The sequence below is a fragment of the Podarcis pityusensis genome, assembly GCF_964106645.2.
Source record: "Podarcis pityusensis genome assembly, chromosome: 6".
Classification (NCBI taxonomy): domain Eukaryota; kingdom Metazoa; phylum Chordata; class Lepidosauria; order Squamata; family Lacertidae; genus Podarcis; species Podarcis pityusensis.
Window position 1 is genome coordinate 12,375,564 of NC_138030.1, and position 18,386 is coordinate 12,393,949.

General features: G+C 47.4%; 2 protein-coding genes across 3 annotated transcripts; one reads left to right on the forward strand and one right to left on the reverse strand.

Annotated features, from left to right (window-relative positions):
* Positions 1 to 1,081: 1,081 nt before the first annotated feature.
* PPP1R3D (protein phosphatase 1 regulatory subunit 3D) lies at positions 1,082 to 2,576 on the reverse strand (the record flags this gene model as incomplete). The annotated part of the gene is made up of 1 exon (XM_081011517.1): positions 1,082 to 2,576. One exon carries the CDS (start codon positions 2,574 to 2,576, stop codon positions 1,596 to 1,598), a length of 981 nt encoding a protein of 326 aa, XP_080867643.1. The 3' UTR covers positions 1,082 to 1,595.
* Positions 2,577 to 6,521: 3,945 nt separating this feature from the next.
* FAM217B (family with sequence similarity 217 member B) lies at positions 6,522 to 17,636 on the forward strand. Of its 2 annotated transcripts, none has more exons than XM_081011330.1 (4): positions 6,522 to 7,075; positions 10,399 to 10,510; positions 10,621 to 10,706; positions 14,892 to 17,636. In XM_081011330.1, the coding sequence occupies exons 1-4, from the start codon at positions 6,975 to 6,977 to the stop codon at positions 16,081 to 16,083; spliced, it is 1,491 nt and encodes a 496-aa protein (XP_080867456.1). In that variant the 5' UTR covers positions 6,522 to 6,974; the 3' UTR covers positions 16,084 to 17,636. The 2 variants fall into 2 exon arrangements, with proteins under 2 accessions (XP_080867456.1, XP_080867457.1); XM_081011331.1 differs by having other exon boundaries at positions 6,522 to 7,070.
* The last annotated feature ends 750 nt before the right edge of the window (positions 17,637 to 18,386 follow it).

The following is an 18,386-nucleotide window of genomic DNA, read 5'->3' on the forward strand; positions in this document are numbered from 1 at the left end:
CCTGCACCCTTAACAAGCTACGGTTCCCAGGATTCTTTGGAGGAAGAGACGTGCTTTATATGTATGTACAGCCCAAGAGAGTTCTGCCCCCATATGTAAGGTTTCCCACTACACAAATGGGCAGCATTTGAGGCACTGGGATGGACTGAGACCTTAGCATGGCAGCAGACAGACTACAGAATCTTCCTGTGCCCCTCATGCTTATTGATCCAGATCAACCACCCCTCTGACAATTTTTCTTGGGGGGAGGGTGGGGGAATAATCCTGCATTCAAGGGCGAAACACCATGGCTTGTTTGGAATTTGAAGAAGAAGAAGAAGAGTTTGGATTTGATATCCCGCCTTTCACTCCCTTTAAGGAGTCTCAAAGCGGCTAACATTCTCCTTTCCCTTCCTCCCCCACAACAAACACTCTGTGAGGTGAGTGGGGCTGAGAGACTTCAAAGAAGTGTGACTGGCCCAAGGTCACCCAGCAGCTGCATGTGGAGGAGTGGAGACTCGAACCCGGTTCCCCAGATTACGAGACTACCGCTCTTAACCACTACACCACACTGGCTCAAGGCCTCTTGCAGCCTAAGCGCATACATGTATCTTGAATCGAAACATTCCTAATATTCAATTGCGTTTCATCAGCAACTGCGATGTCATTATCCGCGTTTTATCTAAGCATTTCAGAGAATGTTTTACTTTTGTAAAGTTCAGCATTATTTCCCTTTTACAAATATTGGCTGTCTTAGCTGTATAGATGAACCGCATTTCTATATCTTATATTCCAGCAATGCTGCATGATAATGATATGATCAGCATTCCATTATCCTCAGATGGCATATATTACAAAAGTGCAAAACTGTTCTGCGAAATAAAGCAAGCAAGGAAAGAAGCAGCTCTGCATAGGCTGCTGTTCCTTCCTACAAATATGTTCCGACTTTAAAATAGAGGAATTTTCCAGCAAAACCAAAACCGCAGTTTGTCTTTCTTTCGCAACAAGCGATCCTCTTCCAAATAAAACTTTTTAGGAACTAAAAATGCCTAACACAGGGACACTGTCAGGTGTGCGTTATAAAATACAGTGTAAAAATATATTTCTATTTAAACATCAGTTGTATTTATTAACATCCCTTTTGCAGCCAAGACCCTGCAGTGTCTTGGACCAGTGAAGACATTTTTCTGCTGTAAAGCATCAAGAGCATTACTTACAAAACAAAAAAGTGCAAAAGTGCATTGACTGAAGTGCAATATAGCCAGTGTCAAAAAGTGAAAAAAAATAATTTGTATGATTGAAAATACCCTAATATATATTTCGTAGTCTGCTGCAAGAGTTGATTCAAAGCAATAAAAGAAATTGGCTTGGCTCTCCTGACAGCGTCTTCTCCGCAGTGATTTAAGCATTTGGTTACAACTCAGTGTAGGCTATAGCCCTTTATCCTTTTAACTCTCTTCTATAAATAGCTTTTGTGCCGATCACTTGTTACTCTTTTATTTCGAAGGATCTGTGCCGTTCCTAAGGGTTTCTTTGGTGCCTCTGGAAGGAGAGAAATGCCAAAGGAGGACAGGGCCGGAGAACTGCAAACAGCTCTTTCCATCTCCTCGCTTTGCTTAGATGAAGTGAATCCAGCTCTCTTCGCATTCCCTGGGCATCTTGAGTTCGTGACTCCGACAGGTGAGGGCGAAGTTCTTCCCTCGGTTGTTATCCCAGTACTCCTGCCCGTTGACTCGGTAAAGCACTGCAAACTCAACCACTGAGCTCAGCTGGAGGAGGAACGGCGCCACGGGGAGGAAGAAAGTGAAGACATCCGCCTGGGCCTGACCCTCCTTCCCAGGAACGCTGCTGTGCCACTGGGCACTGACTTCGTGCTGACCCCTCCAACGGTTGAAGGTGTATCTCACAGCCACCTGTTTCTCAAAGGCCAGGTTGACCACTTGGACGGTGCCGTTCAGACCCAGATCTGAGCTGGTCACCCTCTCAAGGCACACCAGCTGCCGCTGCAGGCGGCTGTGGAAGTCCTCGCAGTCCGCAGGCTGCTGGAAGTCAGGCACCAGGCACTGCATGGTGAACTCCAGGTCCAGCCTGCTGCAGCAAAGGTCGGAATTGATGGACAGCCTGGAGAGAACGTGCAGAGGGATGGAGGGATCTTCCCCCACCTGGAACACTTTCACCTCTGCCAGATCCAGGCCCAGAGCATCGGCAAAGCGGACTTTGTTCCGGCGGGTGCTGCAGCCCGGGACGCGGCACGGAGCCATCATACTCCTCCTCCTCTCCGGAGAGCTGGGCAAGGACCTGGCCCGCCGGCGCATGATGGGCCTAAGGTGCGGGTCGCAGCTTGCCACCGTGGGGCTCTGAGGATGCTTCTGCTGCGTCTCCTCGGAGATGGAGACACTTGGGAGACTGGTGGTGCTGCCGCCATGCTGGTACCGCCTCCTCTCTGTGTTCCGGGCCTCTTCTTCCCGCAGCATGTTCTGGTAGAGGTCAGAGAGGTAGCTGGGAGTCCTCCGAGGGGCCCTTGGCGCCATGTGCTCGGGCGGCCGAGCTGCTTGAGCAGGCAGCGACCCTCCTGCCGACAGCTTCTCCCGAGACATGGAGAAGGCTCCAGGCAGAGAGACACACTGATCGGCAGGGCCCAGTGCTTGCTTTTTAAGGAGCAATTAGCGGCTTCTGGGGAGGTGGCACTTAGTGATAGGAAGCCTTCAGACGCTGAAGGACCCAGGGCAATGATGCTGAGTGACAGGTGTCTCAAGGCTATCGCACAGGCTGCAGGGCGAGTCGAGGCTGTCGCACTGGATGCTGGAGGCCTGGGTGCTGTCGCAAACGCTGGGCACCGACTGGAGGCTGTCTCGCTGGACGCTGGACGTGTCGAGGCTGTCGCAGAGGCTGAAGACAGGCCGGAGGCTGCTGCGGTAGAGGTTGAGAGAGTCGAGGCTGTCACCCTGGTTGAGGCTGTCTTGCAGGAAGCTGAAAGATGCCAAACTGTCTGGGTAGCCGGACAGGGAATCGAGGCTGTCGCTCTGGATACTGGAGGAACCCAGAGCGCTCCCTGGGCTGGAAGGGGCTTGGAGGCTGTTGGGCTTCGGGGAAAGGGAGTCAAGGCTGTCGGACAAGCTGGAGGGAGTCTGCAGGCCGCCTCCTCCAGCGATGGGAGCCTGGAGGCTGTCGGCTGGGATGGCGTTGCTGCTGGAAGATGGATGGGGGCTCCGGCTGGAGGCGGAGTCCGCGTTTGGCGACTCTGGACCCCACATCCAACTGCGCGCTGGCTGTCCCCGGCCCCGCGCGCCCCTGGCGTGGATTGCACGGGGGTCGGCAGGTTTTCGCTCCGCACCAGGCAGGCGCGCACGGCCAGCGAGCTGCTCTCCAAGCGACGCAGGCAGGCAGGCGGTTGCTAGCGGATCTTGTCGCTCCCTGCGGCCGCCCAGCTTATTTCGACGTAAAAAGGGGGAAAAGAGAGAGATGTGGCCGCTTTGCAGCCGGGGTGAAGCGGGAGCACGCCCTCTGTGACGCTAGGGCCCGCCCGGACATTGCAATTGGCAGCTGTTGCGGCCACGCCGCTCGTCCGGGTGCCCGCCCCGCGGCTCCGCGTGCGCGCAGGGAATCGGCCCGCGGCTGCGCGCGAGCAGCGAGGGAAGCCGACGGTGCCCTTCCTCCTGCCCTTACTCCCTGGGAGGCGGGGAGGGAATGGGAGTCAAAAATGCAAGAAAGCAAAAGCAAAAGCAGCACGGGGAATAGTGGGGTGAAGCATGCACCGCACAGAGAGGAAGCGTAAAGGGAAAAAACAAGGTGGAGCAAAGGTGGGGAAATAGCTGGAGAGATACATTTTGCAAAATAAAAATTGCATTGGCTTTCAAACGGAACACGAGCCTGGGGTCGTGAGATCAGGATGCACGGCAGTAAGGCGTTTTGGACTACCACTCCTATCAAGCCCCAGCAAGCACGCCCGAGAGTAATCCATCCTTTCTCACGCATGAGAAGGTGGAGGTCTTGGGTGGAGCCAGTGGCAACGAAATGCGGAGACGAGGGTCCTGTGGAGGTGGACGTGCATGTCTCTCTGCTGGGGCGCGAACGCCAAGAAAACTCCATCGCCGCCACCTCCGCCTTGTGCTTTGAGTAGGTGCGGATGGGAGCTTCTCGGCATTTGCATGCACTACAACCCCCATCATCCCTGGCCGTTGGCCGTGGCTGATGATGGGAATTGGAGTCAAAGGGCAACCGTAGGGCCGCACGTGCCCCATCCTCGGACTGGACTCCTATGCGCCCTTGCCTAGGACTGTGCCCTATTTAGCTCAACGGACTTATTTACCAGGAAACATCCTTCGGAATGCACCGTCGGCCAGCTAACTCCTAAAACCTCCTACTTGCGTTGCCTACTCTCCCTGGTTTACCTTTGACATTGTAGCATCGGTGGCTATTATTATTATTATTATTATTATTATTTCGTTTCTTAAAAGCAATCGCTCGGTTCCTAACAAGAAAACCAACCCTCCCCCCCCCCTTCTTGTTTAGGTTCGCTGCTGCCACCAAGTGGATATCTTTATTTTTCCCTCTACTAAAAAGCCCTTTAACCTTCTTGGTTTTATTTGGCCCAACATACCCCTAATAATGGTTAAGAGTCGCCTGGCACTTTGGCATGGAGCAAGTTTTTCCAAAACAAAATATGTTCTTTCTTAATCTTTCAGTAAGGAAACGAGTGGAATAGTTGTGTGTCCCCCCCCCCCCCCCAGAAAATGACTGAGGAGGGTGGAACTGACATTACAGTCAGCTGACCAGATGCTAAGTGTGGGTGTCGGAGCCAGGGGTACAAATGGCGAAGTTTAGCATAAAATTATGACACAGAGAGCCAGCAATATTTTCATGATGGTAGGAGCAGCTCCTCTCGAACTTCCCTCTCCTCCTCCTGCAAACTTCTTTATTCCTTTGTCTCTCTCCAGCCGCATGGCTGTTTGCCAGTGTCTCACGTTACCTCATCCGGTCAAGGCTTTTATTGCCCACAACACCGTATAAGGTCAATCACTGCCCAGAGGAAACACAGCTCCAATACATTCCAATACATTGTAAAGCTCAGAGTGCTGGTCAGCCAAGGTCAGGGGGCACCCTGCAATATTACAAGCCTTTACCGTGGCTTTATGACTCCCACATGTGGGTGGGTATATTCAAGGCTGTTCCTGCCCATCGCTAAAAGGCCCATATTTAAACCAGACTTGGGACTACATCCTGTAGAGTTGGAGAGGACCCAAGGGTCAAATCCAGTCCAACCTCCTGCAATGCAGGAATCTCAGATAATGCATCCATGACAGATGGCCACCCAACCTCTGCTTAGAAACCTCTGAGGAAGCTTGTCCTTCACTCAGAGGAATGGACACCCTGCCCGTGGAGGAGAAAGGAAGCATAAAAATGCAATGAACAATTACAGAATTTGGACTGGAGCAATGCATCAGAAGGTCGGTGGTTAGAATCCCCGCAACGGAGTGAGCTCCCGTTGCTCAGTCCCAGCTCCTGCCAACCTAGCAGTTCGAAAGCACGTCAAAGTGCAAGTAGATAAATAGGTACCGCTCCGGCGGGAAGGTAAATGGCATTTCCGAGTGCTGCTCTGGTTCGCCAGAAGCGGCTTAGTCATGCTGGCCACATGACCCGGAAGCTGGATATCTTTATTTTTCCCTCTACTAAAAAGCCTTTTAACCTTCTTGGTTTTATTTGGCTCCCTCGGCCAATAAAGTGAGATGAGCGCCGCAACCCCAGAGTCGGCCACGACTGGACCTAATGGTCAGGGGTCCCTTTACCTTTACCTAAAAGGTCTCAAAAGAGCCTGAAAGGTTTTGAGCTCTCCATAACTCTTAGGGTATGTTCACATTAGTACCTTAAAATGCAGTGGTGCCGTTTCTCGGTTGGCACACTGCTGTTCACATGGAGGCGGGTGTATCTTCACGGGGGGGGGGGGGGGTTCCCTGCTCCTGCAACACCGACACACCCACCCAACTCATTCTCCTGAAGCTTTACCAACAATTTACAGGTAGGCTCCAGGATGAGAAGAAAGTGGTTTTATTTTGGTTCACAAGCAGAAACCAGGGATGTGGCTGCCTTGATGCCATCACGCTTTCGGAGACCTGCGGGTATAGGGTGGTATACAAATTTAATACATTAATAATAATAATAATAATAATAATAGAGACATCTGAAGGCAGCCCTGTTTAGGGAAGCTTTTAATGTTTGATGGATTACTATTTTGTTGGAAGCCGCCCAGAATGGCTGGGGAAGTCCAGCCAGATGGGCGGGGTATAAATATTATTATTATTATTATTATTATTATTATTTGCCTTTCCAAAACTGTTTTCTCCCCTCTTCCCTTGGGATGGGGCTCTCCAGGTCTCAGACCCTTTCTCACGTCATGTCCTTCCGGACGATCGCAAAAGAATAATAATTCAAGGATAGGATTTTTGCATCCCTCCAGTCATTGATGGTCTCTTCCCTGCGCACAGGGAAGTCCCTCCGGGAGACCACAATGCCTTGCGACTTCAACGGCCCACCTAACCAGCACTGGGGGGGGGGGGTTTGGAGGGGGGGAATGCTTTGCTTCCATATTCCGGCGGTGGACGGCTTTGCAAGGATCTGCAGACGCGGCTAGATAAATAATGCAGCTGCCTCTTGTGCAAAGTCCGGGTTGATGTGTGTGTGCGCGCGCGCGCGCCGCGGACTCTGATACCACCGGGGAGAGAAGGCTGATTAAATCTCACTGATATGATAAGGGAAGTCACGTGGAGAGACAGACGGAGAGAGCGCCTGGGAGGGATGCATGGGGTTTGTTTACTGCAGCAACCGGAGGCTGCGAAGTGGAGAGAGAGAGAGACCCCGCGTCCCTTCGCTTCCTTGCTCTGCCTTGGGCGCACCAAAGGATGCTGGAGAGAGGATCTGATTCTGCAAGGTGTAGGATCGCGCATCAGCCGATGTAAAAGCAACCGCAACGACAACCCCAAAGCAGCCATTCGCCTATAATGGGACCGGGCATCCGAGAGTATCCCTTTCCGCTGCGCGCAGGGAGCCTGCAAAACGAAGCTCCGGCCCATGAGATCCTCGAAGGAAAAGGAATGGTAACGTAAGGATCTCTCTCCCCTTTTCTCGTTCTGGAAGCAGTCGGCTCTGCGCATGCAAACGCGTCGCTGTTTAATGAAACGATGCATGCAGATGGGCGGCTGGTTGATGAAGTTCAGGGAAAGAGCTAGGCTAAAATGCATCTCCCCCCCCCCCCACGTTTTAAATTTATTGTTCCACATCTATGCAAATAGCTGTTACAAGTTTGCTTTCCTTGTGTCGCAAACCAATACTGTGGCAAAATCTCAAATATGGCCCCTTTATGTAAAATATGTCATGGATATAAGCCGGTATCAAGATGAACTGATCGATATATAAGACATACACTGCATTATTAGCTTATAGTTCAGAATAAATGTGATATCATTCTGACATCGCACTTGAACGTGCGTATGTTGTTGTTTAGGTACCGTGCTTGTTTTGGAACAGGGATATAGATAGCTAAGTCTGCAGTCGAATATACCTGGGAGTAAGTTTCATGTAGTACAATGGGGCTTACTTCTGAGTAGACACATACCGGATTGTGTGTGAGTGTGTTTTTTGAGGGGGTGGGTGAACCCCCTGGTTTATAATTCAGGTAAGACACTATTACACCTTGTTAGCTTTCAAATAAGCAGCTGCCCGCTGGTGCTGCTTCACCCCAGGTTGTTTTCAATCCACCAGCATTGTGAACTTTGGTTGGTGTGACGGTTTTTGTTCCATGGCTTCTTTTCAAAGTGTAGGAGTGGGGGAGGGTATATATACTGACCTAAATCTTGCTGCCATTTTCTGTGTGCGTAGCTGCTCTAAATTCAGCCTGCGACCACAAACTGCATGAGAACGGCGAGCCGACGTTTATTTCAAGTAGCAAACTGCAATATAGGGTTCAAGACTCAAAAGGGCTAGTAAAGTTAAAGAATATAAGTAGGGAAGAGCAGCTGTGCTGGATCAGACCAAGGGTCTAACCCAGTCCAACAGTGGCTGAGTAGATGCCTCCAGGAAGTCTACAAGGATGTGAAGGGAACAGCCCTTCAGGATTGATTGTTCCCCCAGCATACTGCATGTGAACATGGAGTATTCTTAACTGCATGGAGTATACTGCATGTTAAGTATACTGCACTTAACTTCACGGATAGTCACTTATAGCCATATCCTTTGTGAATTTCTTTTATCTCATATTAAAGCCACTTCTAAGCTAGTGACCATCAAAATGTCTTTGGGCAGGGAATTCCGTAACTGAATTTTGCACCCTGTGACATCACGTTTTAGTATCCTGTCGTTAAAGTGCAAGTTAATGCAAATTGTAATTAGGAGAGATACCATTTACTCGGGTTTTTGTTTTGTTTTGGTGATGGGAATGCTGAGCACGTATTTCTGATTGTTGTACAAATATCCTCACATCCCACAAGAGATAGCGAAGTGTATGGCATATGATAGTTATTCACTGCCTCGATAGCTAGTAGTGTTATTGGAACACCAGCATTTGCTTCCTCGTGGATTAGATTAGTTGGCTAGAGTGCTGATAATGCCAAGGTTGCAGGTTCGATCCCCATAAGGGATAACTGCATATATTCCTGCATTGCAAGATGATCCTCAGGGTCCCTTCCAACTCTATATCATCATAAAAAAAGGTAAAGGGACCCCTGACCATTAGGTCCAGTTGTGACTGACTCTGGGGTTGCGGCGCTCATCTCGCTTTATTGGCCGAGGGAGCCGGCGTACAGCTTCCGGGTCATGTGGCCAGCATGACTAAGCCGCTTCTGGCGAACCAGAGCAGTGCACGGAAACGCGGTTTACCTTCCCGCCAGAGTGGTACCTATTTATCTACTTGCACTGGCGTGCTTTCGAACTGCAAGGTTGGCAGGAGATATCATCATAAACATCTCCTGTAAAATCTCTTCTCTTCCTTGTCTCTTAACACAGGCAGCATCGAATGGCAGAGGAAGTACTTAACACATGTGAACACAATAAGGGATCTGTATTTCCACTGGCTGTCTAAACACCATCACCTTTCCCCCCACATTTATATGCTGGCAACCTAGTCCAGTGAGTCAAGAGAAGCAAAAAGGATAGGTTGTCCTTAGATTTGCAGCAATTGCCAGAGACCGCATATGGGGGTGGCACGTTGTCACAAGCCAGAGAGAGGCCTGTGGGTAGTTGCTGGATCAAGGAAGCCCATCTGGTTATCAGAAATATGGATGATTGCCCTCCATTTGCTTGGTTTCTTGCCTAAACATTAGCAGGCTCCCAGAATGGCTGGCAAGGTTGCAGCACAGAGAGAGCCGAGGAAGTAGGAGCAGGAGGCAACACAGTTCCTAACCAGAATGCAGAAACCAGAGAGATGAACCACAGACCATTCAGGTCCTTCCTGAGACTTCTGAGGTCCTAACCCAGAGATGGCACCTGTATTTTCAGTGTTCCAAACCAGTGAGACAGAAGCTGGAGCCTCTCGCTCCTTTTAGACCCAGGCAGTGGAGGAATGGCTAAGAGCTGTGGGAAAGTGGTAGAAGGGTAACTCTTGACCAGGCTTCCTCAACCTCGGCCCTCCAGATGTTTTTGGCCTACAACTCCCATGATCCCTAGCTAGCGGGACCAGTGGTCAGGGATGGTGGAAATTGTAATCTCAAAACATCTGGAGGGCCGAGGTTAAGGAAGCCTGCTCTTGACAGTCCTCATTTGGTGCCTTGGAGAAGTTAAATCAGGGATGGGGAAGCTGTGGCCCTTCAGATTTTGTTGAATTCCAACTCCCATCAGGCCCAGTGGGGATAACCTGTGGTCAGAGATTATGGGAGTTGTAGTTGAACAACATCTGGAGTGGACCACATCTTTAGTTAAAGGCATAGGTACCATCTGAGAGTATGGGCCCAGAAACTTTATAAATCATACCAGATACAACATAACACAGGTGATTCAAATTTTATTTTATTTTTTAAATTGATTGTAAGGTAGATGCCAGTATCTGCCAACCTGGAAAGTCTAAGTTCTAGTGCTCTAAAATGTAAAAATAGTTATCTTTCCTTCTAATCTAAAAAAGTATTTCATTTTTTAAAAATTGCTGTTAGAAATCACAAGTTTAGAAGTCTTTGCCATTCTTCTATGGGTAATGTCCAATAAATGTCCATGCCCCAAACACACACTTAAGTAAAACAGATGCAGTAACGGATTTCAGCTAATGGAAATGGCACATTTAAAATTTCATAGGAGTAATCACACAGGAATAACAACTGCAGGAGAATTAGAAGAGATTTCTATAATGGGTTAGAAATGTCTGCAAACAGAAAAAAAATATTCTTCTTTTTTTTAAAAAAAAATCCCTTTGAAAATAGTCCTCTTTTTAATCATTACTAGTTCCAGTGGAGGAAGGAGCCATTCAAGTGCCAAGGAAATCAAGAAATCGCCACCACATATAAGACCTTCTCCCAGCAGACTTGGCAAAAATATTTCAGCCGCTACTGAAAAGGTAAAGTGTCTTACGCTTCACGGCAGCAATTTTTTTTTGGGGGGGGGGGCAGACATATTCTGTGGTTTTCCTACTGGAGTTATAACTATACATTACTCGATTTTTCTTAGACTTCCTGTCATGCAACAGAACACAAGCAGACAACTCTTCACTACAAAGAAAAAAACCAGCTTTGTGAAAATCTCCAACAAAACAGGTAAAGTTCTCTTGGCAGTGTATATATGTGGTATACAAGCCCATTGCATGCATGAATGAAGACTGCGTAGGTAGAAACACAACTGTTGGCGTGGTCAAGTTTTGAAAAGTTCTGGGAATAGGACATGAATGTTTATTCCAAACTACCGACTGGTTGGGCAATATGCTGGTGATTTTTGTTCACCTTTTGCCACTTATGGATGATCAGTGCTGGGAGCTTGATGTGCGGATGAACTTGTGTCAGATAAAAACAATTGTAAGTGGCCTTAGGTTGGTGGGTTGGTTTGCAGGGAAGGGCAAAGGAACTGAAGCATGGAATGTTGGGGAAGAAGTTATTAAAGAACAGAAAAACTGGATCACATTTGTATGTGTAATACAAGCTTTGAGCTTGGGGAAGAGCGCCACAATCAGGGTGGATTTGATTTAAATCAAATCGATTTAAATCATGATTTAAATCACTAGTCAGTAAGACTTGATTTAAATCATTTTTTTACAGAAAGGTTCATTCTTGCTGGTATAATCTTAATATTTGCAACCAGATGAAGGTTTCATATTTGGAATAATAAATTTTCAGAGTAGTTTTTAAAGTTATATAAAAAATTACTGATTTGGTTACACTATTAGAAATACAAAGGCAGGTAATTATGAAATTATTGTCAACTTTTCTGCTGTACTTTATTGGAAGGAGAAAAATAATCATTAGCTTAATAACAATTTAAACAATTTAACTAAAACAACATTATAGCATATGTATCCATGTTTGTTAACTGATGTGGTTAAACGATTTAAATAAAAACAAAACTTAGACTGAGTTTTAGCACACATGAAAAACTTAAAACAAATCCTTATTTCCTGATGAATAGCCTTTGGACTCTAATGTAACTTAAATAGAAAACTATCTTTAGAAAGATTTTTCTTCCAAAAGCATTTTATTTTAAAAATCCGATTTAAATAAAAAAATCTGATTTAAATCAATAAAATCTGATTTAAATAAAAAAAAAATCCGATTTTTAAATTATTATTTTTTTAAAAATCATTGATTTTTATCCCCATAACCACAATACACAGCAGCTGTGGGCTAGATCCATATTTGAAAAGGCAATCATGCCACCTTTATTTTTCCTGTTTATCTTAAAGCATGCATTTTATTTCATCACATGGTCAAAAGTTGCCAGGTGCAGGTTTTCTTCTTATTCAATGTTTATGCTAACTAGACAAGCTCCTGAAACAGGAAGTTTTTTTGGAACACAAATTCAGACAACGCACATGTTCACAATTGCAAACATGCAGCTTAGCTGAAACGTATTGAATGGCGTTGATTTCAGCAATGGGCTTTGCCCAGAACGAATAAGAAGTGTTCATCGGTTTCCTTCGCATCTGCTTTTCCTTCTTTAATTTAATTGCCAGCATTTAATTTTAGATCCAAATTAACATGCATTAGCCATACTGTTTATAAAAAGATGTAAATCATTAGAAATATTGTTTAATATGCTGCAGTCTGGTTAAACTCAGCTGAACAGAAAGAAGTTGCAGAGGCATAGATGGGGGCAGCACTTACCGTGGGGCCTGCAGGTGCCTGAGCCATGCGCCTCTCCTGGAAGTGACTCGGTGGCTTGGGCACCTGCAGGCTCCGTGCTGCCCAAAATGGCAGCATGTGTTGGCCCGGGAGCCCAAGCGCCTAGCTACGCCACTGAGATGTTAAGCTGTGTTGCAAAGAGATTAGAAGCAGTTTTCTTGAGTAAGTTAAACAGAAGTTAAAGTTTAAGTTAAGTAAGTTTACGTTTAAGTTAAAGTAAGTAACAGAAGTAAACAGAAGTTGAGTAAATCCGCTCCACTTCCCAGTGGGGAGCAGTTGTGGTGGACAGCGTGGTCACCCCCTCCTCACCGGGGGCGGGGGACTTTGTCCCCCTTTGCCCGGGAATCCCAGCCCTGTCAGAGCCTGGCCAGCCAATCCGCTGGCCGGGGGGCGTGGCCGGGGGCGTTTAAACTGAGGAGCGAGCCAGAGGACTGATGTGGGGGAGGGGAGGTGTGGCCATCACCTGCCCCTCCATGCTTAAGGGTATTCCATTAAAGGAATCCAGGGGTGTTGATCTTGTCCGAAGCCCAGTTGGGGGCTAGAGCCTTGACACGACCCCGATGGGAACACCAGGGGGAGCTTGAGTTGGTTTGCATCAACAATGGTTTACCCTACCGGTGGTTTACCCTTACCGGACTTCTTGCACACTGGGCAGGAGTCAGATATAAAAAGGTAAAGGGACCCCTGACCTTTAGGTCCAGTCGTGACCGACTCTGGGGTTGCAGCGCTCATCTCGCTTTATTGGCCGAGGGAGCCGTCGTTTGTCCGTAGACAGCTTCCGGGTCATGTGGCCAGCATGACTAAGCCACTTCTGGCGAACCAGAGCAGTGCACGGAAACGCCGTTTACCTTCCTGCCGGAGTGGTACCTATTTATCTACTTGCACTGGCGTGCTTTCGAACTGCTAGGTTGGCAGGAGCCGGGACCGAGCAACGGGAGCTCACCCCGTCGCAGCAATTCGAACCGCCGACCTTCTGATCGGCAAGTCCTAGGCTCTGTGGTTTAACCCACAGCACCACCTGCGTATATCTGAGTCAGATACAGTCGGGTCCAATCAATGCCTAAGCCAATAGCGCTCATATTCTGTAATTTAATTTAATAAAATTGTGGCCAAATTTGCCCAATAACATGAACCTAATATCCGCGTCTCTGTATGAGTTATTTCCCAACGAGGGGGTGGCTGCGGGGTTAAACAGAAAAAGCTGCAAGTCCATGCACACTTCCTTGGGCATAAGTTCCATGTAACTCAGTGGGACTTAATATTGAGCCAACATGCTTAGGACCATACCGTTAGGTTGTTGCTGCTGTTGTTCTCGTCGTTGTCATCCGTCTGTCTTGAGAGACAATGGAGTGTGTCTGCAGGGGTGAAGTCAAACCGCTGTGTTATCAGCCCCAAGATGACCTCCCCGGGGCACAAGCCTGGGTATGGAGTGCGTATGGAGGTCCTGGGCTGCCCAGAAGATAAGACCCTCCTCTCTGCCTCTCTGATGTGGTCCAAAGGAAAGCAGAGTAATATGTTTGACAATATGTTCTGCCCAAGATTATGATGGACTTCAACTCCATTCAGCCCTAGCCAATGCATGATAAATGGCCATGGATTATGGGAGTTGTGGACCAACATCTGGAGGGCCATGTGTTTACCATCCCTGTTTTACAGGTAAGTAGGCCAGTTGAGGCAAGGGACAGTTTTGCAACCATACGAGCTGTGCAGACGAGGGAATTTCAGTAAGTCCTACTTCAGGATTCCTGCATTGCAGTGGGGTGGACTGGATGACTCACAGGGTCCCTTCCAACTCTACAATTCTATGATCTGAAGGACATCACTTTGGCTCCATGCTAAACCCACTTACCGGGGAATTTAATGAGGCTTACTTCTGAGTATCGGATTGCCTTGTAAATTTAAGATTTTTGCAAATGATTTCTTATCAGATGTAGGAAGAGTACAGAATACTCAGTGCCTGGACTGGCATCAGTCTATCAAGGTGAGCCTTTAATATCCTGCCTTTATGAAAACATTTATGAGATTTTGCTTCCCCTGCTGCTTAAGATGGCAGATATACTGGAGTGTTCATTTTTGGTATACGTGTCCAAAATTCAAAGGAAGTATCTCCTGTTTTCTTTCATGCTTTCTACTGTATAAAGCTCCCACACCAGGTTTTCATACTGCTCTATCGGGGTTTACGGATATTCAAGCAGTTTTCTACCTCAATGTGGGTAAATAGGCTGTCTAAACAGTAGCACTGTTTACAGTGGCAACTGGGGGGAAAATAGAAGCAATCTTTTACAGACCATTGCAATGCCTTTTAATAAAGACCACCCAATACGAAATGCCACTAAGATGCTTGATAAGAGATATGGAGAACCTGTGACTCTCCAGATGTGCCTGAACTACAAATCATACCTTATTGTTAGCTATGATGGCTGGTAGTGATGGGAAGAACATCTGGAGGGTTGCAGCTTCCCTGTCTCGTTCATATTACCTTCTTTATGTCTTTGCACATTTTGTCTTTTCTCCTTTTGTGCTTGGTTTGCAATTACACGTTTGTGGCAATGACTTGCCTTACTTTTTAAAAAACGAAAAAGACTAAATGTTATTTCTTTTCCTGCCTAGAACAACAAATGTTTGCACTTCTTCATACAAAGCACCAAGGTTAAAAAAGGAGCCTCTGGTCAGAAAGTATTACGAGGCTGGATGGAGCAAAATCCCTTCTGTGTTTAAGGATGCTTCCTGGAGTGATTCCAGCGGCGCAGAAGATGGGCTGACTCAGAGTTTTTGTTGCAAGCAAAAAGGCAATTTGGAGAGAAACTCCGGAGGGCATTCAGCTGAAGCAGACCCCTACAGCCCTGGATATCAAAGCGTCTCTGCTGACGCGATGTTCCTTGACTTCGAATCCATGCGGATTATGAAAGACGACTCTGATCAGGACAGCGCCAGTGACCTTTCCGACTCAGAGAGAATCCCCATTCCCCCTTCGCCTTGCACCCCACCGGAGCTCAACCTCCGAGCGGAGGAGATTGACCCTCTGTGCTTCGAACACCTCTTTGACGCAAAATTCAAGCAGCCCGATTACTATTACCCAGACTTCCTGCCACCCCCTTTCAACACATGGGACTTGAAAGGGCTGGTGGCATTTGTCAACACGGAATGCAAATCGGAACCTCGGCCAGAGCCGTCGGGGACGCTTGAGAAGTACGTCGACCGGCTTTTGGAGCTGGAGTGGTTGCAGATGCAGACGATACAGGCTGAGAAAGGGAAGGCGGCCAAGACAAGGCCTCAGACTGCTCCCAGTGCCCTCCGGACCTTAAAAAGCCCTGGTAAAAACAAACCGTTGCACAGTCCTTTTCCGCAGAAACAACTGACTGTCCACGAAGGTTTTCCAAGAGTCCTCGCCAGCCAGCAGGGTCACAGAAGAGAGTTGCATGGCGAAGGACCCAGCCAGGTTGTTCCCCATGAAGGTCAGTTGAGAACGGCTGAAGCGACGTGTGGCTTCTCAGCTCGCCCCAGGCGGCCTTGTGAAGCACGAGGCGAAGCCAAAAAGCGGCCTACTGCCAAGCAGCCGTTGGTCAGTAAGCATCCTCCTGAGAGTAGCTCTATGATCCAGGGAGCTGGCAACATCCGGCCACCCAAGCAACCCTCTTCTTTCCACGGTTCAGGTGTCCCTCTCAAGGGGCTGCCAGCCCATGCCTGCCCAAACCCCAAAAAGAATGGGAATGCTGGTAATTACGTTCCTGCCAAAAAAGTTTCAGCGGATAAGAAGCTAAAGGCAAATGGCACGAAGCAAACGCCATGTAAATTTAAATAACGCTGCAGTAGCAGAGTTTGCTGTTCTTGTTGCTGTGGGGCTTGGCAGTCCTTTCTGTGTGGCAAAGAGCTGGAATAGCAGTTCAAGTGCTGTGGAGAAGGAAGAAATACGCTCCTCCTTGATTCCCTTGCCATGCATTGTGATTGGACTTGGTGTCAGAGGTCTGGTTCACCCCTCCCCAGTCAACACAATCCAGGAAGCTATGTGCTCCATCCCTTGTGGTGACTCCCACTGCAGGGGCCAGTGGGAAAAGGGTCTCGCTTTTCAGGGTACACCCATAAAAACCTGCTCAAAGCCTACCCGATCTTCTTCCTACACTGATTTGAAATATCTGGTTCTGAAGTGGCCAGGCAATAACCCTTTTCCTTCCTGTTGAGCTAAGTTTTCTCAGTTGTTGTTTTTTTTAACAAGAAAATGCTGTTGTGAGGTGGGAAACAACAACAGTACCAGCAATTTATTATTATTTATTATTTATTCTTATGCTGCCCATCTGACTGGGTTGCCCCAGCCACTCTTGGTGGCTTCCAACAAATTATAAAACATCAGATATTAAAAACAACACATGCTTGTTTCCAATTAAGCTTGCCATTGCCATAATTGCATCTCGATTTTGCCACACAGGGATGCATTTATAAGCACCAATACATGCAGAAAACTCACAGGAATTTCTCCCCTGTTTAAAATGATACTGCAGACTTGCGACATTTGGAGAAACAGAGATTTATTTGCTTTAATCAGGGAAGCTTCAAATAGAATGGGAATGCATCGTTTTGGGGACAGTCGTATGAGAAGAACCTTGGGGGTGATGAATATCTGTACCATGACTGTCAGGCCACAGCTGAGTGGTAGAGCATCTACTTTGCATGCAGAAGGTCCCTCGTTCAATCCACAACATCTCCAGGTAGGGCTGGGAGACTCCTGCCTGAAACCCTGGAGAGCCACTGCCAGTCAGAGTAGACAGTACTGACCTAGATAGACCAATGACCCAACTCAAGATGAGGCATCTTCATATGTTCCTACGATAGAGCCACGGGGGAAGTTGCATGGCAGGGTGAAGAGAAGGCGCCATTGAAGATTTGTCAGCTGATTAGACTGAGGAGGCATGAATGAAAGGAATACAGACAGGTCTGTGGGAGACCTAGCTAAATAGACCCTGCTCAAACAGGATAAGCGTTTACATGGTAAGGGTAGATCATAAGCCAGATAATGAATCTGGAACACACTATCCAAGTATCCCAAAGATGCTGGGGTAGAATTTCCCTGGACTGGGAACGCACAGCAAGGTGGATGGCAGGGCCTTCGCTCCTAATGACAAAAGCATGTGTTGCCATATGCACTAGAGCTTTATTGTGAAGTTGACACTGATTTACTCTTAGTAGTTTGTGGGGGAAGTCTGGCTTCCTCATAGGAATATTCATGGCTAGATTGCTCAAGCCGCACATTCGAAGAGTTCATTATCTTTGATCTTATACCAGCAGAAAGTATTTTCACTACAGCAAAGGGTTTTCTGTTGGTCTTCAGTCAAAGGGTTGGTTATTTTCGAATGCAGAAAGTTTGAAGAAAACACAAATTATTTATTTCATTTGTCTTTGAAGGATTTGCTCCTGCGTAATCCTGGAACAAGCAAACGAGAACCCGATCAAGCCTTTTGCCGTGTTTAGCAGCTAGTTTGCAGTTCCTGCCATTGTGTTTGTGGCAGTGTTTTCCTTCCAAAGTCTTTGTCAGCTTAAAACTGAGCCAGCAAGCTTTATCTATGCAAAGTCAAAACATCTCTGAGCTCCATAATTTTTCCCAGCCTCGGTGATGGCTGACCATTTTCCACTCTGGGTTGGGAGCTGAAAATGTTAGGATTCTAAGGGTCCTTCCAGCAAAGCTAAGTGTATACTTGGAAGTGAAAGATCCTGATGATTTTGCACATAATTTGAATAAGGATCAGCATAGCTGATGTTTGACATAGCAGCAGCAGCTTCATGCACAAAAGCATTACAGTCACAAGAGAAGCCCAATCCTTTGATGCTCTGGGTCGTATAAAACTAAACTGCTTAGTCTGTGAAAGGATTTCTGCTTGTACAACATAACTCCTCCCTTCTCCCACCATGCACCAAATCTGTGGGCAGGAGCTTGACCTGTACTTCCAATGTGGCACAAAGACTCTATGATCGCATCTTCAGGTCTGAGCAAGACTTCATAGTAAGCATGCAGCTGCTGCTACAAATGATCATCATGCATCAGGTTCTCTCCCTCCATAATATCTAGTAGAACTTAACTCAAATTGTGATGTCATGATGTTCTACATTTTGTTG